General features: G+C 37.8%; 1 protein-coding gene across 1 annotated transcript; it reads left to right on the forward strand.

The window, feature by feature from the left end:
* Positions 1-24,753: 24,753 nt before the first annotated feature.
* Positions 24,754-25,689, forward strand: LOC140642157 (olfactory receptor 6C2-like). The gene has a single exon (XM_072842655.1). It carries the CDS (start codon positions 24,754-24,756, stop codon positions 25,687-25,689), a length of 936 nt encoding a protein of 311 aa, XP_072698756.1.
* Positions 25,690-26,253: the final 564 nt, after the last annotated feature.

The following is a 26,253-nucleotide window of genomic DNA, read 5'->3' on the forward strand; positions in this document are numbered from 1 at the left end:
GAAGAATGAACAAAAGTGGGAATCAGGCTCATTTTTGATACGCAGAGATTGTTAGTGGATAGGAACAGAGTGTGAGTGTTTACAAGAGCCTTTTTTTGTATTAAAAATTTTCTTTAGACATAGCCATGCTAAGATTTATGAAGTTATATCGCAAAACACACAAAGTCTGCCAAAATGATCAATGTCTATACTTTTATTTAATAAAGAACCAGGACTTCAAGTGAACACATCAAACTTATGACATTGATTTTTAATTCAGCTTGTGAGTTTTGAAGAATTATTGGGCAAGGAAAGGATATTAGACTACCTGTGAAATCACCTATAGGTCTCTTCTACTCCTGTGGCTAAAATTGCATTGAACTAGTGTATTCACATGAAAGATTAATTGATAAAAAAATTTGAGAAAGTGACAAGAGCTATAAAATTGAGGACGCTAGTACAGTAAAAACAACTTTGAGAAAACTTTTCTTCTTTTTTTTTTTTATTGGTGTTCAATTTACTAACATACAGAATAACACCCAGTGCCCGTCACCCATTCACTCCCACCCCCCGCCCTCCTCCCCTTCTACCACCCCTAGTTCGTTTCCCAGAGTTAGCAGTCTTTACGTTCTGTCTCCCTTTCTGATATTTCCCACACATTTCTTCTACCTTCCCTTATTTTCCCTTTCACTATTATTTATATTCCCCAAATGAATGAGAACATATAATGTTTGTCCTTCTCCGACTGACTTACTTCACTCAGCATAATACCCTCCAGTTCCATCCACGTTGAAGCAAATGGTGGGTATTTGTCATTTCTAATAGCTGAGTAATATTCCATTGTATACATAAACCACATCTTCTTTATCCATTCATCTTTCGTTGGACACCGAGGCTCCTTCCACAGTTTGGCTATCGTGGGCATTGCTGCTAGAAACATCGGGGTGCAGGTGTCCCGGCGTTTCATTGCATTTGTATCTTTGGGGTAAATCCCCAACAGTGCAATTGCTGGGTCGTAGGGCAGGTCTATTTTTAACTGTTTGAGGAACCTCCACACAGTTTTCCAGAGTGGCTGCACCAGTTCACAGTCCCACCAACAGTGTAAGAGGGTTCCCTTTTCTCCGCATCCTCTCCAACATTTGTTGTTTCCTGCCTTGTTAATTTTCCCCATTCTCACTGGTGTGAGGTGGTATCTCATTGTAGTTTTCATTTGTATTTCCCTGATGGCAAGTGATGCAGAGCATTTTCTCATATGCATGTTGGCCATGTCTATGTCTTCCTCTGTGAGATTTCTCTTCATGTATTTTGCCCATTTCATGATTGGATTGTTTGTTTCTTTGGTGTTGAGTTTAATAAGTTCTTTATAGATCTTGGAAACTAGCCCTTTATCTGATATGTCATTTGCAAATATCTTCTCCCATTCTGTAGGTTGTCTTTGAGTTTTGTTGACTGTATCCTTTGTTGTGCAAAAGCTTCTTATCTTGATGAAGTCCCAATAGTTCATTTTTGCTTTTGTTTCTTTTGCCTTCGTGGATGTATCTTGCAAGAAGTTACTATGGCCGAGTTCAAAAAGGGTGTTGCCTGTGTTCTTCTCTAGGATTTTGATGGAATCTTGTCTCACATTTAGATCTTTCATCCATTTTGAGTTTATCTTTGTGTATGGTGCAAGAGAGTGGTCTAGTTTCATTCTTCTGCATGTGGATGTCCAATTTTCCCAGCACCATTTATTGAAGAGACTGTCTTTCTTCCAATGGATAGTCTTTCCTCCTTTATCGAATATTAGTTGCCCATAAAGTTCAGGGTCCACTTCTGGATTCTCTATTCTGTTCCACTGATCTATGTGTCTGTTTTTGTGCCAGTACCACACTGTCTTGATGACCACAGCTTTGTAGTACAACCTGAAATCTGGCATTGTGATGCCCCCAGATATGGTTTTCTTTTTTAAAATTCCCCTGGCTATTCGGGGTCTTTTCTGATTCCACACAAATCTTAAAATAATTTGTTCTAACTCTCTGAAGAAAGTCCATGGTATTTTGATAGGGATTGCATTAAACGTGTATATTGCCCTGGGTAACATTGACATTTTCACAATATTAATTCTTCCAATCCGTGAGCATGGAATATTTTTCCATCTCTTTGTGTCTTCCTCAATTTCTTTCAGAAGTGTTCTATAGTTTTGAGGGTATAGATCCTTTACATCTTTGGTGAGGTTTATTCCTAGGTATCTTATGCTTTTGGGTGCAATTGTAAATGGGATTGACTCCTTAATTTCTCTTTCTTCAGTCTCATTGTTAGTGTATAGAAATGCCACTGACTTCTGGGCATTGATTTTGTATCCTGCCACGCTACCGAATTGCTGTATGAGTTCTAGCAATCTTGGGGTGGAGACTTTTGGGTTTTCTATGTAGAGTATCATGTCATCGGCGAAGAGGGAGAGTTTGACTTCTTCTTTGCCAATTTGAATGCCTTTAATGTCTTTTTGTTGTCTGATTGCTGAGGCTAGGACTTCCAGTACTATGTTGAACAGCAGTGGTGAGAGTGGACATCCCTGTCTTGTTCCTGATCTTAGGGGAAAGGCTCCTAGTGCTTCCCCATTGAGAATGATATTTGCTGTGGGCTTTTCATAGATGGCTTTTAAGATGTCGAGGAAAGTTCCCTCTATCCCTACACTCTGAAGAGTTTTGATCAGGAATGGATGCTGTATTTTGTCAAATGCTTTCTCTGCATCCAATGAGAGGATCATATGGTTCTTGGTTTTTCTCTTGCTGATATGATGAATCACATTGATTGTTTTACGGGTGTTGAACCAGCCTTGTGTCCCAGGGATAAATCCTACTTGGTCATGGTGAATAATTTTCTTAATGTACTGTTGGATCCTATTGGCCAGTATCTTGTTGAGAATTTTTGCATCCATGTTCATCAGGGATATTGGTCTGTAATTCTCCTTTTTGGCGGGGTCTTTGTCTGGCTTTGGAATTAAGGTGATGCTGGCTTCATAGAACGAATTTGGAAGTACTCCATCTCTTTCTATCTTTCCAAACAGCTTTAGGAGAATAGGTATGGTTTCTTCTTTAAACGTTTGATAAAATTCCCCTGGGAAGCCATCTGGCCCTGGACTCTTGTGTCTTGGGAGGTTTTTGATGACTGCTTCAATTTCCTCCCTGGTTATTGGCCTGTTCAGGTTTTCTATTTCTTCCTGTTCCAGTTTTGGTAGTTTGTGGCTTTCCAGGAATGCGTCCATTTCTTCCAGATTGCCTAATTTATTGGCGTATAGCTGTTCATAATATGTTTTTAAAATCGTTTGTATTTCCTTGGTGTTGGTAGTGATCTCTCCTTTCTCATTCATGATTTTATTAATTTGAGTCTTCTCTCTATTCTTTTTAATAAGGCTGGCTAATGGTTTATCTATCTTGTTAATTCTTTCAAAGAACCAACTCCTGGTTTTGTTGATCTGTTCCACAGTTCTTCTGGTCTCGATTTCGTTGAGTTCTGCTCGAATCTTTATTAACTCCCTTCTTCTCTTGGGTGTAGGATCTATTTGCTGTTTTTTCTCTAGCTCCTTTATGTGTAAGGTTAGCTTTTGTATTTGAGTTCTTTCCTGTTTTTGAATGGATGCTTGTATTGCGATGTATTTCCCCCTTAGGACTGCTTTTGCTGCATCCCAAAGATTTTGAACAGTTGTATCTTCATTCTCTCTTTTTTTTTTTTTATTGGTGTTCAATTTACTAACATACAGAATAACACCCAGTGCCCGTCACCCATTCACTCCCACCCCCCGCCCTCCTCCCCTTCTACCACCCCTAGTTCGTTTCCCAGAGTTAGCAGTTTTTACGTTCTGTCTCCCTTTCTGATATTTCCCACACATTTCTTCTCCCTTCCCTTATTTTCCCTTTCACTATTATTTATATTCCCCAAATGAATGAGAACATATAATGTTTGTCCTTCTCCGACTGACTTACTTCACTCAGCATAATACCCTCCAGTTCCATCCACGTTGAAGCAAATGGTGGGTATTTGTCATTTCTAATAGCTGAGTAATATTCCATTGTGTACATAAACCACATCTTCTTTATCCATTCATCTTTCGTTGGACACCGAGGCTCCTTCCACAGTTTGGCTATAGTGGCCATTGCTGCTAGAAACATCGGGGTGCAGGTGTCCCGGCGTTTCATTGCATTTGTATCTTTGGGGTAAATCCCCAACAGTGCAATTGCTGGGTCGTAGGGCAGGTCTATTTTTAACTGTTTGAGGAACCTCCACACAGTTTTCCAGAGTGGCTGCACCAGTTCACATTCCCACCAACAGTGTAGGAGGGTTCCCTTTTCTCCGCATCCTCTCCAACATTTGTTGTTTCCTGCCTTGTTAATTTTCCCCATTCTCACGGGTGTGAGGTGGTATCTCATTGTAGTTTTGATTTGTATTTCCCTGATGGCAAGTGATGCAGAGCATTTTCTCATATGCATGTTGGCCATGTCTATGTCTTCCTCTGTGAGATTTCTGTTCATGTCTTTTGCCCATTTCATGATTGGATTGTTTGTTTCTTTGGTGTTGAGTTTAATAAGTTCTTTATAGATCTTGGAAACTAGCCCTTTATCTGATATGTCATTTGCAAATATCTTCTCCCATTCTGTAGGTTGTCTTTGAGTTTTGTTGACTGTATCCTTTGCTGTGCAAAAGCTTCTTATCTTGATGAAGTCCCAATAGTTCATTTTTGCTTTTGTTTCTTTTGCCTTCGTGGATGTATCTTGCAAGAAGTTACTATGGCCGAGTTCAAAAAGGGTGTTGCCTGTGTTCTTCTCTAGGATTTTGATGGAATCTTGTCTCACATTTAGATCTTTCATCCATTTTGAGTTTATCTTTGTGTATGGTGAAAGAGAGTGGTCTAGTTTCATTCTTCTGCATGTGGATGTCCAATTTTCCCAGCACCATTTATTGAAGAGACTGTCTTTCTTCCAATGGATAGTCTTTCCTCCTTTATCGAATATTAGTTGCCCATAAAGTTCAGGGTCCACTTCTGGATTCTCTATTCTGTTCCACTGATCTATGCGTCTGTTTTTGTGCCAGTACCACACTGTCTTGATGACCACAGCTTTGTAGTACAACCTGAAATCTGGCATTGTGATGCCCCCAGATATGGTTTTCTTTTTTAAAATTCCCCTGGCTATTCGGGGTCTTTTCTGATTCCACACAAATCTTAAAATAATTTGTTCTAACTCTCTGAAGAAAGTCCATGGTATTTTGATAGGGATTGCATTAAACGTGTATATTGCCCTGGGTAACATTGACATTTTCACAATATTAATTCTGCCAATCCATGAGCATGGAATATTTTTCAATCTCTTTGTGTCTTCCTCAATTTCTTTCAGAAGTGTTCTATAGTTTTGAGGGTATAGATCCTTTACATCTTTGGTGAGGTTTATTCCTAGGTATCTTATGCTTTTGGGTGCAATTGTAAATGGGATTGACTCCTTAATTTCTCTTTCTTCAGTCTCATTGTTAGTGTATAGAAATGCCACTGACTTCTGGGCATTGATTTTGTATCCTGCCACGCTACCGAATTGCTGTATGAGTTCTAGCAATCTTGGGGTGGAGACTTTTGGGTTTTCTATGTAGAGTATCATGTCATCGGCGAAGAGAGAGAGTTTGACTTCTTCTTTGCCAATGTGAATGCCTTTAATGTCTTTTTGTTGTCTGATTGCTGAGGCTAGGACTTCCAGTACTAAGTTGGTTCTTTGAAAGAATTAATAAGATAGATAAACCATTAGCCAGCCTTATTAAAAAGAAGAGAGAGAAGACTCAAATTAATAAAATCATGAATGAGAAAGGAGAGATCACTACCAACACCAAGGAAATACAAACGATTTTAAAAACATATTATGAACAGCTATACGCCAATAAATTAGGCAATCTAGAAGAAATGGACGCATTCCTGGAAAGCCACAAACTACCAAAACTGGAACAGGAAGAAATAGAAAACCTGAACAGGCCAATAACCAGGGAGGAAATTGAAGCAGTCATCAAAAACCTCCCAAGACACAAGAGTCCAGGGCCAGATGGCTTCCCAGGAGAATTTTATCAAACGTTTAAAGAAGAAATCATACCTATTCTCCTAAAGCTGTTTGGAAAGATAGAAAGAGATGGAGTACTTCCAAATTCGTTCTATGAAGCCAGCATCACCTTAATTCCAAAGCCAGACAAAGACCCCGCCAAAAAGGAGAATTACAGACCAATATCCCTGATGAACATGGATGCAAAAATTCTCAACAAGATACTGGCCAATAGGATCCAACAGTACATTAAGAAAATTATTCACCATGACCAAGTAGGATTTATCCCTGGGACACAAGGCTGGTTCAACACCCGTAAAACAATCAATGTGATTCATCATATCAGCAAGAGAAAAACCAAGAACCATATGATCCTCTCATTGGATGCAGAGAAAGCATTTGACAAAATACAGCATCCATTCCTGATTAAAACTCTTCAGAGTGTAGGGATAGAGGGAACATTCCTCGACATCTTAAAAGCCATCTATGAAAAGCCCACAGCAAATATCATTCTCAATGGGGAAGCACTGGGAGCCTTTCCCCTAAGATCAGGAACAAGACAGGGATGTCCACTCTCACCACTGCTATTCAACATAGTACTGTATCTTCATTCTCATTAGTTTCCATGAATCTTTTTAATTCTTCCTTAATTTCCTGGTTGACCCTTTTATCTTTTAGCAGGATGGTCCTTAACCTCCATGTGTTTGAGGTCCTTCCAAACTTCTTGTTGTGATTTAGTTCTAATTTCAAGGCATTATGGTCTGAGAATATGCAGGGGACAATCCCAATCTTTTGGTATCGGTTCAGACCCGATTTGTGACCCAATATGTGGTCTATTCTGGAGAAAGTTCCATGTGCGCTTGAGAAGAATGTGTATTCAGTTGAGTTTGGATGTAAAGTTCTGTAGATATCTGTGAAATCCATCTGGTCCAGTGTATCATTTAAAGCTCTCGTTTCTTTGGAGATGTTTTGCTTAGAAGACCTATCGAGTATAGAAAGAGCTAGATTGAAGTCACCAAGTATAAGTGTATTATTATCTAAGTATTTCTTCACTTTGGTTAATAATTGATTTATATATTTGGCAGCTCCCACATTCGGGGCATATATATTGAGGATTGTTAAGTCCTCTTGTTGAATAGATCCTTTAAGTATGATATAGTGTCCCTCTTCATCTCTCACTACAGTCTTTGGGGTAAATTTTAGTTTATCTGATATAAGGATGGCTACCCCTGCTTTCTTTTGAGGACCATTCGAATGGTAAATGGTTCTCCAACCTTTTATTTTCAGGCTGTAGGTGTCCTTCTGTCTAAAATGAGTCTCTTGTAGACAGCAAATAGATGGGTCCTGCTTTTTTATCCAGTCTGAAACCCTGCGCCTTTTGATGGGGTCATTAAGCCCGTTCACATTCAGAGTTACTATTGAGAGATATGAGTTTAGTGTCATCATGATATCTATTCAGTCTTTGTTTTTGTGGACTATTCCACTGAACTTCTTCTTAAAGGGGAATTTTAAGAGTCCCCCTTAAAATTTCTTGCAGAGCTGGTTTGGAGGTCACATATTCTTTTAGTTGCTGCCTGTCTTGGAAGCTCTTTATCTCTCCTTCCATTTTGAATGAGAGCCTTGCTGGATAAAGTATTCTTGGTTGCATGTTCTTCTCCTTTAGGACCCTGAATATATCCTGCCAGCCCTTTCTGGCCTGCCAGGTTTCTGTGGAGAGGTCTGCTGTTACCCTAATACTCCTCCCCATAAAGGTCAGGGATTTCTTGTCTCTTGTTGCTTTAAGGATCTTCTCCTTATCTTTGGAATTTGCAAGCTTCACAATTAAATGTCGAGGTGTTGAACGGTTTTTATTGATTTTAGGGGGGGATCTCTCTATTTCCTGGATCTGAATGCCTGTTTCCCTTCCCAGATTAGGAAAGTTTTCAGCTAGAATTTGTTCAAATACATATTCTGGCCCTCTGTCCCTTTCGGCGCCCTCGGGAACCCCAATTAAACGTAGGTTTTTCTTCCTCAGGCTGTCGTTTATTTCCCTTAATCTATCTTCATGGTCTTTTAATTGTTTGTCTCTTTTTTCCTCAGTTTCCCTCTTTGCTATCAACTTGTCTTCTATGTCACTCACTCGTTCTTCCACCTCGTTAACCCTCGTCGTTAGGACTTCTAGTTTGGATTGCATCTCATTCAATTGATTTTTAATTTCTGCCTGATTAGCTCTAAATTCTGCAGTCATGAAGTCTCTTGAGTCCTTTATACTTTTTTCTAGAGCCACCAGTAGCTGTATAATAGTGCTTCTGAATTGGCTTTCTGACCTTGAATTGTAATCCAGATTTTGTAACTCTGTGGGAGAGAGGACTGTTTCTGATTCTTTCTTTTGAGGTGAGGTTTTCCTTCTAGTCATTTTGCTCAGTGCAGAGTGGCCAAAAGCAAATTGTATTGGGAAAAAGAGAAAAAGAGAGGAGAGAAAGAAGGAAAGAGAAAGAGAAGAAAAAAAAAAGGGAAGAAAAAGAGAAAAAAAAACGGAAAAAAAAAAGAAGAAAAAGAGAAAGAAAAAGAAAGGAGAAAAAAAGGGGGTGGGGGAAGGAAACAAATCAAAAAGCAAAACAAAACAAAAACAAAACAAAACAAAACAAAAAAAAAAAAAAAAAAAAAAGAACCACAGGGGAGTATCTTCTGATTTTGTGTTCTTTAAGACCCTTGGCTTCTCCTGGAAGTTGTCAGTCAGTCTAGCTGATCTTCTGGGGGAGGGGCCTGTTGTGCTGATTTTCAGGTGTTAGCAGTTGGGGGAGCTGCTCTGCCCCTGCCTGGTTCAGGGCTCAGTGGGGGTTGTTTACCCCGTGAGGCCCCAGGAGGAACAACCCCAGTGGCGGGGCAGCTCTGGAAACCTGGATTCAGCTCCGGCAGGAACTCCGAGCTCTCCGTCTGCAGGGCCTGGAGGCTCCGGGGCGGGGCCGCTGATCTGCTCAGCTGGGGCAGGAGCGTCCTCGCTGTCCTGGGCCCTCCCAGCCTCTGCCTGTCCCGGGGGAGGCAGGATCCTTGGCTGTGTCCCGGCGCCCTGTGCTCCGGAGCCTACGCTGTTGGATTCGCGCTCCCGGGCCGCGCAACCCCCTCCGCGGAGCTGCCGCCCGAGCCCCTCCGAGCTGCTCCTGGAACCGCGCAGCCCCCTCCGCACGGAGCCTCTTCCTCTGCCCGAGCCCCTCCGAGCTGCTCCGGGTCCCGCCGCGCGCTGCAGCCCTTAGGGAGCTCGGCGCACTCTCCTGGGCGCGCAGTTGCTCTGTTACTGTCCCTCGCCCTCCTGGGTCCTGCTCCAACTCCCCGCGAGCCCCTTTCCCCCCGGAAGGTCGGTGCAGCTCCTGCTCCTCCGGGACGGGGCTCTCCTGTCCTGGGGACACTCGCCCCGGCCTCAGCCCGGCTCCTCGCGGGGCCCCTCCCCCTTGGAGGCCTTTGTTCCTTTATTTTTTTTTCCCGTCTTCCTACCTTGATAGATGCGCGAACTCTTCTCACTGTAGCATTCCAGCTGGTCTCTCTTTAAATCTCAGGCCGAATTCATAGATTTTCAGGATAATTTGAAGGTTTTCTAGGTAGTTTGGTGGAGACAGGTGATTTGGAGACCCTACTCTTCCGCCATCTTGCTCCTCCCCGAGAAAACTTTTCTTCAATCAATCATGTAATACACCTCATTTAGAGATGAGGATGGCTGTGTATTCACATTTATCATTCAGCCACTTTTTTCATTTTTAATGTTAATTTTACAAACATATTGGACTGAAGTCAGAAGCCTGTGATGAGAAATCATACAAGACTAACAACATTCATCCTTCTGGCACTAATTATGACCCACAACCTCTGATATTTACCTTTTTGATTGTCACCAAGAACCTTTTGTTTATTCATTTACTTTCAGGTAGAGCAAACTAAAAAAAAAGTCAAGGTTGGTATCTGTCCCTTTCCAGAGATATTGAAATACCACTCTTTCAAAGGAGGTAAGAGTTTCTGGCATTACAGTGCCATGAGGATCATTTTTTTCTCCTTCTAAATATTAAATTATACAAGATAATGTATCCTAGGCCTTTCATGAGAAAGCCAATCCAATCTGTTGGACAGACCAACCTCAGAGTGTTTCCTACATGTTCAGAGAAGCTCTGAGAATAAATGTGAATGCATGAACAAAAATGAAAAGAAGTGCAGAAAATCTTTATCAAAGATTTCAACTAAGAAAGAAAATAAATTAAAGAAATTATGATTTTCTGACAGAGAAGTAAGTATAATATGTTTTGCAACATTTGTAATATTGCCCTTTGTGAAATTTTAGCCATATTTTTCTCTAAGAAAAAAAATTCACCTGCCTGTATTAAAATAAGATATATGAGTTATAGCTTATGTATTTATTTTATAAAGATTCCAAGAATATACATGAGATATTTCAATACTAAATAAGTGAATATATAAATAAGAATCCTAATATAAGAAATATCCAGAAATAACATCAGCTATATCACCACCAACCTCAAAGTGTGAAATAAAAACACCCATTGTGTGTGCGTGTGTGTGTGTATTTCTCCCTTCATATCTCCAAAGTCACGCTGCAAAAACATCATCCATTAGAAATCTCAGCCTCCTTTCAAATATTTATTGAAAGATAAACCGAAGTCCATTGGTTTTATGTCACTTTCAGTTAATTTATTGAATTCCATCTTAAAATACTGTGTAATATAAGAAAAAATATTTTGAACACTGAGTAGTGCTCATAACATACTGAGTTGAGTAAGGTTACATAGTGATGCATACAGGGCCTGAGAGATAAGGAGAAAGGATGAGAGAGAAGTAGGTAGATTGAAGCAATCATTCTCCACTTCTAAATTTAATCTAATATATATGTTGAATATGTCCCCAGATTCCCTGGAAGCACTCTAGTTTTCAAACCATGAGCTTAAGTCAGCACTTATTTCTCAGGTTGGTGACTATCACCCAGTGGATTTAACAGTATATAATGGCTAACCGCTAGATGTGGTTCTTCTTCTACCTCAGTATGAATAAAATATCCCCAAACCAATATCACCTATACTTTCAACCTCAAATTATAAAATAAAGGCAAAAGCATAACATGAATGATGTGATGATTTTAAAAATGAAGAGAAATTGTTTACAAAGAAATGCAATGTGGCTCAAAAGGGAATTGCTTTCACTCACTGATGTGAGATAATAAACATTGAAACACTGATTAAAAATTGAAAATATTCAAGCCCCTATTTTAGTAATTATTTCTTTTTTAATTTAATTTTATTTATTTTTTTCTCCCTTTTTTTTCCCTTAATTGGAGTTCAACTTGCCAACATATAGCATAACACCCAGTGCTCATCTCGCCAAGTCCCCCCCCCCACCGAGTGCCTGTCACCCAGTCACCCCAACCTGCCACCCACCTCCCATTCCACCACCCCTTGTTCATTTCCCAGAATTAGGTGTTTCTCATGTTTTGTCACCCTCGCTGATGTTTTCACTCATTTTCTCACCTTTCCCTTTGGTTCCCTTTCACTATTATATTTATATTCCTCAAATGAATGAGACCATATAATGTTTGTCCTTCTCCGATTGACTTATTTCACTCAGCATAATACCCTCCAGTTCCATCCATGTCTAAACAAATGGTGGGTATTCGCCGTTTCTAATGGCTGAGTAATATTCCATTGGACACATAGACCACATCTTCTTTGTCCATTCATCTTTCGATGGACACCAAGGCTCCTTCACAGTTTGGCTATTGTGGACATTGCTGCTATAAATATCGTGGTGCAGGTGTCCCAGCGTTTCACTGCATCTGAATCTTTGGGGTAAATCCCCAGCAGTGCAATTGCTGGGTTGTAGGGAAGATCTATTTTGAACTTTTTGAAAACTCCACACAGTTTTCCAGAGTGGCTGCACCAGTTCACATTCCCACCAACAGCGCAAGAGGGTTCCCTTTCTCCACATGCTCTCCAACATTTGTTGTTTCCTGCCTTGTTAATTTTCCCCATTCTCACTGGTGTGAGGTGGGATATCATGGTGGTTTTGATCTGTGTTTCCCTGATGGCAAATGATGCGGAGCATTTTCTCATGTGCTTGTTGGCCATGTCTATGTCTTCCTCTGTGAGATTTCTGTTCATGTCTTTTGCCCATTTCATGATTGGACTGTTTGTTTCTTTGCTGTTGAGTTTCATAAGTTCCTTATAGATCTTGGATACTAGTCCTTTATATGATAGGTCATTTGCAAATCTCTTTTCCCATTCTGTAGGTTGTCTTTTAGTTTTGTTACTGTTTCTTTTGCTGGGCAGAAGCTTTTTACCTTGATGAAGTCCCAACAATTCATTTTTGCTTTTGTTTCCCTTGCCTTAATAGATGTATCTTGCAAGAAATTGCTGTGGCCAAGTTCAAATAGGGTGTTGCCTTTGTTCTCCTCTAGGATTTTGATGGAATCTTGTGTCACATGTAGATCTTTCATCCATTTTGATTTTGTCTTTGTGAATGGTGTAAGAGAATGGTCTAATTTCATTCTTCTGCATGTAGCTGTCGAATTTTCCCAGGACCATTTATTGAAGAGACTGTCTTTTTTCCAGTGGATAGTCTTTCCTGCTTTGTCGAATATTAGTTGTAAGTAATTACTTCTTAATGCCTGAGAAGATTACTGCAGAGCAGCTTTTGCATAAACTCAGCATCAAAAAGCTCATGGTCTCTAGGATTAATATTGTGTTAGTGGATAACAATGAGGATGGAAAACAGTATCTATAAAAATACATTTTTTTAAAGAACTAAGGAAGGAAGAGAAGGCAGTTATAACTTTTGTCACAATTCTAAAGATCACTCTGCAAAGTGACTTAATTAATAAAAATACTCTAAGAAAAACACAAAGTTTTTTGTTCATGAGAGAGAATGCATCACATTTAGAATTGGTTAAATTCTAAATGGCTTAACATTTTAAGTATTAGGGTTCTAATGTAAGAATGTAACCAATTTGCTGTATGAAGAAAAAGCAAAACTCTTTTCATTTGAGTTTTTATGTGTGTGCATGAAGAAATTATTAAATAAACCATGATGTTCCTACTGAACTGAAATTTTTCCACTTCTATATAAGAATTAAAATGAAACACTATATAAAAATAAATAATATTTCTTAGTGTGTACTCTTTTTAAAAAGATTTTATTTATTTATTCATGAGAGACCAGAGAGAGAGGCAGAGACAACCCTCTTACACTGTTGGTGGGAATGTGAACTGGTGCAGCCACTCTGGAAAACTGTGTGGAGGTTCCTCAAAGAGTTAAAAATAGACCTGCCCTACGACCCAGCAATTGCACTATTGGGGATTTACCCCAAAGATTCAGATGCAATGAAACACCAGGACACCTGCACCCCGATGTTTCTAGTAGCAATGTCCACAATAGCCAAACTGTGGAAGGAGCCTCGGTGTCCAACGAAAGATGAATGGATAAAGGAGATGTGGTCTATGTATACAATGGAATATTCCTCAGCCATTAGAAACAACAAATACCCACCATTTGCTTCAACGTGGATGGAACTGGAGGGTATTATCCTGAGTGAAGTAAGTCAATCAGAGAAGGACAAACAGTGTATGTTCTCATTCATTTGGGGAATATAAATAATAGTGAAAGGGAATATAAGGGAAGGGAGAAGAAATGTGTGGGAAATATCAGAAAGGGAGACAGAACATAAAGACTCCTAACTCTGGGAAATGAACTAGGGGTGATGGAAGGGGAGGAGGGCAGGGGGTGGGGGTGAATGGGTGATGGGCACTAAGGGGGGGCACTTGACGGGATGAGCACTGGGTGTTATTCTGTATGTTGGTAAATTGAACACCAATAAAAAATAAATTTATTATTAAAAAAACATTTTAAGTATTAAAATAAGTAAAATCTTACTAGGAGACATATAAGACTATGATAATATAAAACAGTTAAAATTTTTCTTGGGCACCTGGGTGGCTCAGTGGTTGAGCGTCTGTCAGGTTGTGATCCCGGAGTTCCAGGATCAAGTCCTGCGTCAGGTTCCTGAAGCCTCCTTTTGTCTCCTTCTGTCTCTGCCTCTCTCTGTGTGTCTCTCATGAATAAATAAATAAAATCTTTAAAAAAGAAATACTTTCTTACTTAATAATTTAAAGGCAGAATTTGACAAAGGAAAGGAATCCTATTTGATTACATGTGTATTAACCATTTTGACTGGCAAAAAGATACCCCTAAAAAATTCAAAAGTCAAATTTGAAATGTTGAAATGACTTGGGTAACACTGAAAAAGGGACAATTTCCAAAGCAAACACCTCTTATAATTTAACAATATAAATGAAAAAAAATTAAATAGAATATTTAGAGAATATTATATCTCATTTTGTGAAGAACATATGATTGTCAACTGTGCTAATTGTCTAATAATAAAAAATTCATATTGAAGTAAAAATTTACATTCTTAAGATGCATAAATTTTATTTTTTATTTTTTTGTATATTTTCTTATTGGAGTTCGATTTGCCAACATATAGTATAACACCCAATGCTCATCCCATCAAGTGCCCCCCTCAGTGCCCATCACCCAGTCACCCTATCCCCCTGCCCAACTCCCCTTCCACTACCCCTTGTTCGTTTCCCAGAGTGAGGTGTCTTTCATGTTTTGTCACCCTCACTGATATCTCCCACTCATCTCCTCTCCTTTCCCATATAATCCCTTTCACTATTTCTTATATTCCCCATTAGGGTGAAATCATATAATGTTTTTCCTTCTCTAACTGACTTACTTCACTCGGCATAATACCCTCCAGTTCTATCCATGTTGAAGCAAATGGTGGATATTTGTTATTTCTAATGGCTGAGTAATATTCCATTATATGTATAGACCACATCATCTTTATCCATTCATCTGTCGATGGACACCGAGGCTTTTTCCACAGTTTGGCTATTGCAGACATTGTTGCCATAAACATTGGGTTGCAGGTGTCCTGCCATTTCACTGCATCTGTATCTTTGGGGTAAATCCCCAGAAGTGCAATTGCTGGGTCATAGGGTAGCTCTATTTTTAACTCTTTGAGGAACCTCCACACAGTTTTCCAGACTGGATACACCAGTTCATATTCCCACCAACAGTGCAAGAGGGTTCCCCTTTTCTCCACATCCTCTCCAACATTTGTTGTTTCCTGCCTTGTTAATTTTCCCCATTCTCACTGGTATCAGGTGGGATATCATGGTGGTTTTGATTTGTATTTCCATGATGATCAGTGATGAAGAGCAGTTTCTCATGTGCTTGTTGTCCATTTGTATGTCTTTAGTGAAATTTCTGTTCATGTCTTTTGCCCATTTCATGATTGGATTGTTTGTTTCTTTGCTGTTGAGTTTCATAAGTTCTTTATAGATCTTGGAAACTAGTCCTTTATCTGATAAGTCATTTACAAATCTCTTCTCCCATTCTGTAGGTTGCATTTTAGTTTTGTTGACTGTTTCTTTTGCTGTGCAGAAGCTTTTTATCTTGATGAAGTCCCAATAATTCATTTTTGCTTTGTTTCCCTTGCCGTAATAGATGTATCTTGCAAGAAGTTGCTGTGGCCAAGTACAAACAGGGTGTTGCCTGGGTTCTCCTCTATGATTTTGATGGATTCTTGTCTCACATGTAGATCTTTCATCAATTTTGAGTTTAACTTTGTGTCTGCTGTATGAGAATGGTCTAGTTTCAATCTTCTGCATGTAGCTGTCCAGTTTTTTCCCAGCACTATTGATTGAAGGGACTGTCCTTTTTCCAGTGGAGAGTCTTTCCTGCTTTGTCAAATATTAGTGACCATAGATTGAGGGTCCACTTCTGGATTCTCTATTATGTTCCTTTGATCTATGTATCTGTTTTTGTGCCAGTACCACACTGTCTTGATGACCACAGCTTTGTAGTACAACCTGAAATCCGGCATTGTTATACCCCCGGCTCTGGGTTTCTTTTTCAATAACCCCTGGCTGTTTGGGCTGTTTTCTTATTCCACACAAATATTAAGATGATTTGTTCCAACTCTGAAGAAAGTCCATGGTATTTTGATCGATATTGCATTGAATCTGTAAATTGCACTGGTAGCATAGACATGTTCACAATATTAATTCTTCTAAGCCATGAGCATGGAATATTTTTCCATCTCTTTGTGTCTTCCTCAATTCCTGTCAGAAGTGTTCTGTAGTTTTTAGAGTATAGATCCTTTACCTCTTTGATTAGGTTTATTCCTAGGTATCTTGTGCTTTGGGGTCCAATTGTAAATGGGATTGACTCATTCATTTCTTTTTCTTCAGGCTCATTGATAGTGTATAGAAATGCCACTGACTTCTGGGCATCGATTTTGTATCCTGCCACACTGCCAAACTGTTGTATGAGTTCTAGCATTCTTTGGCTTTTAAGATGCTAAGATTGTTCTCTCTATCCCTACACTCTGAAGAGTTTTGATCAGGAATGGATGCTGTATTTTGTCAAATGCTTTCTCTGCATCTACTGGAAGCACCATATGGTTCTTGTTTTTTCTCTTGTTGATATGATCTATCATGTTGATTGCTTTACGAGTGTTGAACCAGCCTTACATCCCGGGGATAAATCCCACTTGGTCATGGTGAATAACCTTCTTAATGTACTGTTGGATCCTATTGGTTAATATCTTGGTGAAAATTTTTGCACGTGTATTCATCAGGGATATTGGTTTATAATTCTCCTTCTCCTTTGGTGTAGTCTTCATCTGCTTTGGGGATTATGGTGATGCTGGCCTCATAGAACTAGTCTGGAAGTATTCCATCTCTTTCTATCTTTCTGAACAGCTTTAATAGAATAAGTATTGTTTCTTCTTTAAACGTTTGATAGAATTCCCCTGAGAAGCATTCTGTCCCTGGAGTTTTGTGTCTTGGGAAGTTTTTGATGACTGCTTTAATTTTCTCCCTGGTTATTGGCCTGTTCAGGTTTTCTATTTCTTCCTGTCCAATTTGGGTAATTTGTGGTTTTCCAGAAATGCATCCATTTCCTCTAGATTGCCTAATTTACTTGCATATAGGTGCTCAAAATACATTTTTAACATCACTTGTATTTCCTTGGTGTTGGTTGTGATCTCTCCTCTTTCATTCATGATTTTATTAATTTGAGTCTTTTTTCTTTTTAAGGCTGGATAATGGTTATCTATCTTATCAATTCCTTCAAAGAACCAACTCCTGGTTTTGTTGATCAGTTCCACAGTTCTGGTCTCTATTTCATTGAGTTCTGCTCGAATCTTTATTATCTCCCTTCTTCTGCATGGTGTAGTTTGTATCTGCTGTTCATTCTCCAGTTCCTCTTCATGGGAGGTTTGCTTGTGTATTTGTGTTCTTCCAATTTTTTGAGGGAGGCTTGTATTGTGATGTATTTCCCTCTCAGGACTGCTTTTGCTGTATCCCAATGATTTTGAATGGTTCTATCCTCATTTTCATTAGTTACCATGAATCTTTTTAATTCTTCTCTAATTTCCTGGTTGACTCTTTCATCTTTTAGCAAGATGCTCTTTAACCTCCATGTGTTTGAATTTCTTCCAAATTTCTTCTTGTGATTGAGTTCAAATTTCAAAGCATTATGGTCTGATAATATGCAAGGAACAATCCCAATCTTTTGGTAGCAGTTGAGACCTGATTTGTGACCCTGTATGTGGTCTATTCTGGAGAAACTTCTATTGGCACTTGAGAAGAGTGTGTATTCAGTTGAATTCCGATGCAAAGCTCTGTATATATCTGTGAAATCCATCTGGTCCAGTGTATCATTTAAAGCTCTTGTTTTTTGGAGGTGTTGTCTTAGAAGATCTGTCATTTGCAGAAAGTGCCATTTTGAAGTCTTCTACTATTAGTGTATTATTATCCATATCTTTACTTTGGTTATTAATTGATTGATATACTTGGCAGCTCCTACATTAGGGACATCAATATTCATGACTGTTAGGTCTTCTTATTGGATAGACCCTTTAATTATGATATAGTGTCCCTCTTCATCTCTTACTACAGTCTTTGGGATAAACTTTAATTGATCTGATATGAGAATGGCTACCTCTGCTTTCTTTTGAGGACCATTTGAATGGTAAATGCTTTTCCCACCTTTCTTTTTTAGGCTCAGGTGTTCTTAGTTCCCAAACGAGTCTCTTGGAGACAGAAATAGATGGGTGTTGCTTTTTTATCCAGTCTGAAACCCTGCGCCTTTGTTGGGATGACTAAGCTCATTCATGTTCACAGTTACTATTGAAATATATGAATTTAGTGTCATTGTAATGCCTGTTCCGTCTCTGTTGTTGTGGATTATTTCTTTGGGCTTCCTCTTTCTTTAGAGGGTCCCCCTTAATATTTTTGCAGAGCTTGTTTGGTGGTCACATATTCTTTCAGTTTCTGCCCATCTTGGAAGCTCTTTATCTCTCCTTCTATTCTTAAACAGAGCCTTGCTGGATAAAGTGTTCTTGGCAGCATGTTCTTCTCATTTAGTACCTGAATATATCCTGCCAGCCCTTTTTGGCCTGCCAGGTCTCTGTGGAGAGGTCTGCTGTTAATCTAATACCTCTCCCCATATAAGTTAGGGCTCTCTTGTCTCTTGCTGCTTTAAGGATCTTCTCTTTATCTTTGGAATTTGCAAGGTTCACTATTAAATGTTGAGGTGCTGAATGGTTTTTATTTGTTTTGGGGGCCACTTCTCTTTCTCCTCGATCTGGATGCCTGTTTCCATCCCCAATCCCCAAATGAGGGAAGTTCTGAGCTATGATTAGTTCAAATATGCTTTCTGGTCCTCTGTCCCTCTCAGTGTTCTCTGGAACCCCAACTAAACGTACTTTCTTCCTTCTGAGGCTGTCACTTGTTTTCCCTAGCCTTTCCTCATGGTCTCTTTTTTTCCCTCTTTTTTCCCCCAGCTTTCTTCCTTATCATCACCTTCTCTTCTATGTCACTCACTGTTTCTTCCACCTCAGTATCCCTAGCCTTTAGGACCTCCAGTTTGGATTTTATCTCATTTAATTGATTTTAATTTCGGCCTGATTAGATCTAAATTCTGTGGTAACAAAGTCTCTAGCATCCTTTATACTTTTTTCCAGAGCCACCAGTAGCTTTATAATTGTGCTTCTGAATTGGCTTTCTGAAATCAAATTGAAATCCATATGATGTAACTCTGTGGCAGAGAGTACTGTGTTTGTTTCTTCTTTTTGTGTTGAATTCTTCCTTCTAGTCATTTTGCTCTGTGCAGAGTGGCTGCATGATCCAGCCGAGTCACGAATATCAACCACTGGGAAGAATCCAGAACAGAGTTTAAGTTCCCACTTCTCCGGGGCTGAGCTTTCCTGTCCTGGAGCCTCTCACCAGCCCTCTTAGTCGAGCTCCGCTGGGGGCCCGTCCCCCACTTGATTTTTTTTAATAAATTTATTTTTTATTGGTGTTCAATTTACCAATATACAGAATAACACCCAGTGCTCATCCCGTCAAGTGCCCCCCTCAGTGCCCATCACCCATTCACCCCCACCCCGCGCCCTCCTCCCCTTCCACCACCTCTAGTTCGTTCCCCAGATTTAGGAGTCTTTATGTTCTGTCTCCCTTTCTGATATTTCCCACACATTTCTTCTCCCTTCCCTTATATTCCCTTTCACTATTATTTATATTCCCCAAATGAATGAGAACATATAATGTTTGTCCTTCTCTGATTGACTTACTTCACTCAGCATAATACCCTCCAGTTCCATCCACGTTGAAGCAAATGTTTGTTTTAATTTTTTGTTTTTAAACATAAATACATTAGAGTCATGCCATTTCATCTGTGGTAATTCCCATGAAGTTTTTTGGTGTTTTTTTTTTTTGAAAAGGTGGAAAAGTGTGTTTCATATATCAAATGTTTCTAATGGAAACTTTGGCCAAACCCTTCAATATGTGTATATACTTATCTAAGCATAGAGATAGATGATAATGATCATAATAGATATGTACATAGATAATAGATAAATAGATAGATAAATGGTAGATAGATATGTAAGATATATATACATGTATATGTAAGATATATGTATCTTTATAAATATATATACACACATATATACATATGTATATATATAGAAAAATACACGCATAATAAACCATATTCTGGGCCATAAAATAATTTAAATCATACTCATGGGCTATGAAGAAGTCAAAAGGGATATTTAAAATATGTTGAAATGAATGGGAATTAAAGCACAACGTGTCAAAAAACGTTGGATGCAACTAAAGTCATATTTTGTGAAAATTTATAGTACTAAAATGCCTATATGAAAATAGAAGAAAAATCTCTAATGTTCTCAATTTTCCCCTAAAGTTTGAGGGAGAGGGAGGAAAGTCAATCAAATTTAAAGCAAATAGGAAAAAAATAATAAAAATCATTGTAGAAATCAATTGAAATAGAAGAATACAATAGATAGAAGTTGGTTTTTAGAGAAAATCAAGAAAGAAGAGAGAAGCCACAAATTACAAATATAAGGCATGAATGAAATGATGTAACTATAGATTTTATAGATATTAAAAGAACAAAGGAATCTTATTAAAAGTGCATAACCATAAGTTAACTTGTATAAAATGGACAAATTCTTACAGCGTGCTGCACAATGGTGGCACTTAGAGTTTGATTGTTAGAGATGATTCACAGGACCCCAAGTGACTATTTTTACAGCTACAGCTTATTGCAAGAAAAGAACATACCATATGAACAGCATTAAAGGGTAAGCCTCACTGACAAATTCTATGTCACATTAGAGAATCTGAAGAGGCAAGGTGCATGTCTTATTGTCCACTTCTTATTGTCCTCCCTCTTATTGCTGGACATATTTTCTCTCTCAGGTCAGAAACCATTGCTGTGTGGAAAAAAGATCTCAATCCTAGAGAGCCCAAATAGAATCACAGTTAGGAATTTTTATATTTCACTGAATATGTAGGGACATTTCTGCTATATAAAAAGCTCAAAAGGAGAACCGCATAGTGTTCTCACCTAGATCAAGTGCCAATGAATCAATGTCACTATTATCAATAAACAGTGCTAACAAGCTAGTACAAACTGCTCTGAAAATCCTTATGCCCATGGTGACAAACATCATTGACCAGTATATTTCATCCCTTTACCAAGTGTCAGTGCTATGCTGGAAATCTAGCAAAAAATAGCACAGGCCAACTCCAGGCTTGCTAGAATTAACTTTCAAATCACAGATAAAAACAAAGTTCATACCAAAAAGAAAAAAAAAGAGATCTTCATAGGTATCTATGTAACTGATTTCTGTGTGTTGATTTTGTATCCTGCCCTGTTGATGAATTTCTGTATGAGTTCTAGCAATCTTGGGGTGGAATCTTTTGGGTTTTCCATATAAAGTATCATGTCATCTGTGAAGATCTTCTTTGCCAATTTGAATGTCTTTTATTTCTTTTTGTTGTCTGATTGCTGAGGCTAGGACTTCTAGTACTATGTTGAATAGCAGTGGTGAGAGTGGACATCCCTGTCATGTTCCTGACCTTAGGGGCAAAGCTCCCAGATTTTTCCTATTGAGAATAATATCTGCTGTGGGCTTTTGAAATCACTTCAGAGGAATGGGTACTAATTATTCTTTATATGTTTAGTACAATTCCTCTTGGAAGCTACCCAGCCCTGGACTCTTGTTTGTTGGGAGATTGTTGATGACTGCCTCAATTTCCTTGCTGGTTATGGGTATTTTCTTGTTTTCTTTCTTCCTGTTTTAGTTTTGGTAGTTTATATGTTTCCAGGAATGTATCCCTTTCTTCCAGATTGTCTCATTTGTTGACATATAGTTGCTCATAATATGTTCTTTTCTTTGTAATTCCTCGTTATTGGTTGTTACCTTTCCTCTTTCATTCATGATTTTATTAATTTGGGTCCTTTCTCTTTTCTTTTTGATAAGTTTGGCTAGGGGCACGTTCACCTCAATGTTTATAGCAACAATGTCCATAACAGCCAAACTGTGGAAAGAGCCCAGATGTCCATCAACAGATGAATGGATAAAGAAATATCCGTATCTTTATGGATATCACATATCTATATCTATATCATCTATATCTATATCTATATAACTCAGCCATCAAAAAAATGAAATCTTGCCATTTTCAATGATGTAGATGGAACTAGAGGACATGCTAGGCAAAATAATTCAACAGAGAAAGACAATTATCATATAATCTCACTCATAAATGGAATTCAAGAAACAAAACAGGATCATAGGGGAGGAGAGGAAAAAATAAAACAAGACAAAATCAGAGAGGGAGACAAACCATAAGAGATTCTTATTCCTACAAAGCTGAAGGTTTTTGGAAGGGAGGGGAATGGGGGGATGGGGTAACTGGGTGATGAACATTAAAGAGGACATGTGATGTAATGAGCATTGGGTATTATATAAAACTGATGAATCACTCACCTCTACCTCTGAAACCAATAATATATGTTAATCAATTGAATTTTTTAAAAAATAAATAAAGCATTTATATAATAAGGATTTATATAATAATTCTATAATTCTATAAATATAAAATATAATTTATATTACATATAATATATATTTATGTAATAAGAATTTCATTCATAAATAAAGGATTTCAATCTTTAAATGCCTTAGTGGATGTGAAACTTTAAAACAAATTAACTACATAATTTAAATGATACAGTTGCCCCCTGATCTGTGTCAAATGATGCTATAACATCCTCCTATCTCCAAAGACACTGTCCCCATGAAGCATTGTTACTTGTGTTTTTGCCAAAACTCATTATTCAGGAAGTTAATGACTCTTTACTGTAAGTCACCAAGGACTATTTTTTTTTCACTTTTAACATTTTCTGCAAATTAAAAATCACATTTGGCATGGTAAAAGCATCTCTCTGCCATTATGATTTAAAATTCATCTCTTCCACCAGTAGAGAAGGTTCCTCAGCCCTTAGAATACTTTATCTTCTTTTCAATGATGGATATCATAAGAAAATATTTGGAGGCTTCTAATAGCACTAAGCCCATTATCAAATCTGCCCAAGTTGTTGGAGATAGTAAACAAAGGGAGTTCCATGTGTTCCCAGACATGTATTGAATATGAAGACATAAATACCTTTATAAAAATATCGCTTTTAACATCGTAGTCTTAATATTGCTATGGCCAAACAACCAACAGAAACTCTGATTTACTAACAGAAGAGTAAGTATAATAAATTTTGTCTCTTTGATTGTAATTCCCTTTGTAGGATATAAGTTATATTTTCTCCTAAGAAAAAAACTGAATTTCAGTGATAATTTTTATATTTTAATGTATCTAAGATATATTTATGAGATGTAATTTTTTAAGAATGAATTTCCCTGTGTAGATAAATGTTTAGAAGTTTGCATGCATAAGGTATGTAAGCAAATCTGTATCCAACTTAATGTAAGAAATATTTAGGGTAACTTTGGATAAATATTCAACCTCAAATTTGAAATAAAGTGTTTTCATATATGTAGAATTTTATAAGCATGCTCTTTTTGGCACCAAAAGAACACCATAATGACTGAAATGACAACATTTCATGACACTCCTGTGCTCATTTAACTGTGCTCATTTAAAGATTTGTTAGAAAGAATAACAAAATCAGTTAGTTACAGTTTAGTGTCAGTTTCTTTATTAACTTCTATCATAAAGTAAGTTGCAATTATTTGGGGAGAAATAGCTATATTTTGAAAATTGAATAATAGTTTGAGGGCCAAGTAAGATTTCACAGTGATGCACATTATCTCAGAGATTCAGAGAAGAGATGAAAGGAAGGTGAGTGTGTTGCAAGTATATGAATATTCCTTCTGCATCTCAATTTGATAGTTGTTGAATGAGAGACAAAATTTCCTAAGAGGATTCTAACTCCTGAATAAACTTTGATCCTGTTAGTGATTTTTCTCTATATCACAAACACTGTGAACAAGGTAAATAGTCCCAAACAATTCTGCCACAAACATTTCTGCCCCAATCAGAAGAGAACTCAGTAGGTTAAACAATAAAGTGAATTTGCTTATAAAACAAATGAAGTCTGTATGCAAGGGGAAAATGTCAGAAAACCTCAAGGCTTAAGATCTTGATTGTATACTAAAGACATTTGAGTCCCTCCAGGTGTAGCATCAATGAAGATAAAATAATTCATTGACTGGAAGATGAAGGAGGGAAGACAAGACAGCCGTCACTTGTGTAGGCAGTAAAGGTAACACAAATTCAGTACAGGTAATGCAAATATTCAGAAAAAAATAGGCTGTGTAGCAGGAGGTAGGGGGAATCAGCAGGGCATAAAGTTGTTCATAACCTAAAAACACACCAAAAACAAAAATCCTTTGGAACAAAGACCTTGAGTTTTGCTCTAGTGTCTATAAAGTGAACTCAAGTTATATTAGCACTGTTTTCTAAAAAGACCCAAAGTGTCAAGAAAAGGCATGGAATCGAGGGTTAAATTTTGTGACTTACTTTCTGAGTAGGGAAGAATTTTTTCACCCATAAAATGACACTCTCTCAGTGTCAGTCTCTCAGTAATCTACTTAGTCACATGGGAAAAATCCTAAGCACAGGATAGACATGAAATGTAAATGTACATGTAAATATGCTTCTGTTATATTATAAATATAATGAAATATAAAACTTTAATACATTATGTTTTAGAACAGTTAAAATAATCTATAATCTATAAGAAATTCTACCTGAATATCACATACACATCGGAGAGAAGTCAGAAGTCAGTGATGAGAAACGGTACAATAACAACATTCATTCTGCTGGGACTGACAGATGACCCTGAGCTGCAAGTTCTGATTTTTATCTTTCTATTTCTCACCTACACTTTGAGTATAACTGGAAACCTGACCATCATCATACTCACTTTTGTGGATCCCCACCTTAAAACACCCATGTACTTTTTCTTAAAAAATTTCTCCTTCTTGGAGATCTCATTCACATCTGCCGTTATTCCCAGATATTTGTATAGCATAGCAACAGGTGACAATGTTATTACCTATAATGCTTGTGTCATTCAAGTGTTTTTTACTGACCTCTGTGGAGTATCAGAGTTTTTTCTGCTGGCTGCCATGTCCTATGACCGCTATGTTGCCATCTGCAAACCCTTGCATTATGTGATCATAATGAGTAACAGTGTCTGCAGGATTCTCAATATCTGTTGTTGGGTGGCTGGTTTATGTATAATAATCCCACCACTTAGCCTGGGTTTAAATCTAAAATTTTGTGACTCTAACATAATTGATCATTTTGGCTGTGATGCATTTCCCTTAGTGAAAATCTCATGTTCAGATACAAGGTTCATGGAATGGACAGTTATAATATGTGCCATACTGACCTTGAATATGACTCTTACCTGTGTGGTTCTGTCATATGCTTACATCATCAAGACAATTTTTAGATTCCCTTCTGTTCAACAAAGAAAAAAGGCCTATTCGACCTGTTCTTCCCACATGATTGTGGTATCCATCACCTATGGCACATGCATTTTCATCTATATGAATCCTACAGCAAAGGAAAAAGTGACCATTAATAAAGTGGTTTCACTGCTCATTTTTTCTATTTCACCTACATTGAACCCATTTATTTATACCTTGAGAAACAATCAAGTTAAGAAAGCCTTCGAGGACTCAATCAAAAGAATTGCCTTGCTCTCAACTAAGTAAAAGGAAATAGTATTTTTAAAACATCTCAGAAGCAAGAATAAATGTCCTCAGACATTTTATTTTTGAAGACTATAATCTTGCTTTTTAATAGTATATACTTCAGTTACATTAATTTCTCAACACTTCCTTAACCTTGAGCCCTGCTTATACCATTCTTGATTTTTCAACCGATATTTGATACTTTTGCATATCAATTTCTTAAAAACCATTCTGAAGAGAAATTAACTTCATAATATTACTACAATAGATTATAAAAGTTACTCCTCAGGAAAATATAGGATAAAAATTTTTGTAGCTCTTCAATATACACAATAACGATATCTAAACACATGTGATAAGAGTAATTTTAGGTAAAATGTCTAAAATGGATGAATAATCATATAGTTTAAAATACACTTGAGAAAGAATAGCACTTCTAATATTGAGAAAATAGACAAAATTCACTACTATGAACACACAGAAACACTGGATAAAATGTAATAAATATTCTCTTAAATCTATAGCCGAAATCATTGCAAAGTTGTAAACAGGAGGTATCAGAAATAAAGATTCAACCAAAAGTAG

Source organism: Canis lupus, chromosome 11 (assembly GCF_048164855.1).
Source record: "Canis lupus baileyi chromosome 11, mCanLup2.hap1, whole genome shotgun sequence".
Taxonomy (NCBI): Eukaryota; Metazoa; Chordata; class Mammalia; order Carnivora; family Canidae; genus Canis; species Canis lupus.

Coding starts and splice junctions, on each gene's coding strand:
- LOC140642157 (XM_072842655.1), top strand. CDS start 24,754: ATGAGAAACGGTACAATAACAACATTCATTCTGCTGGGACTGACAGAT.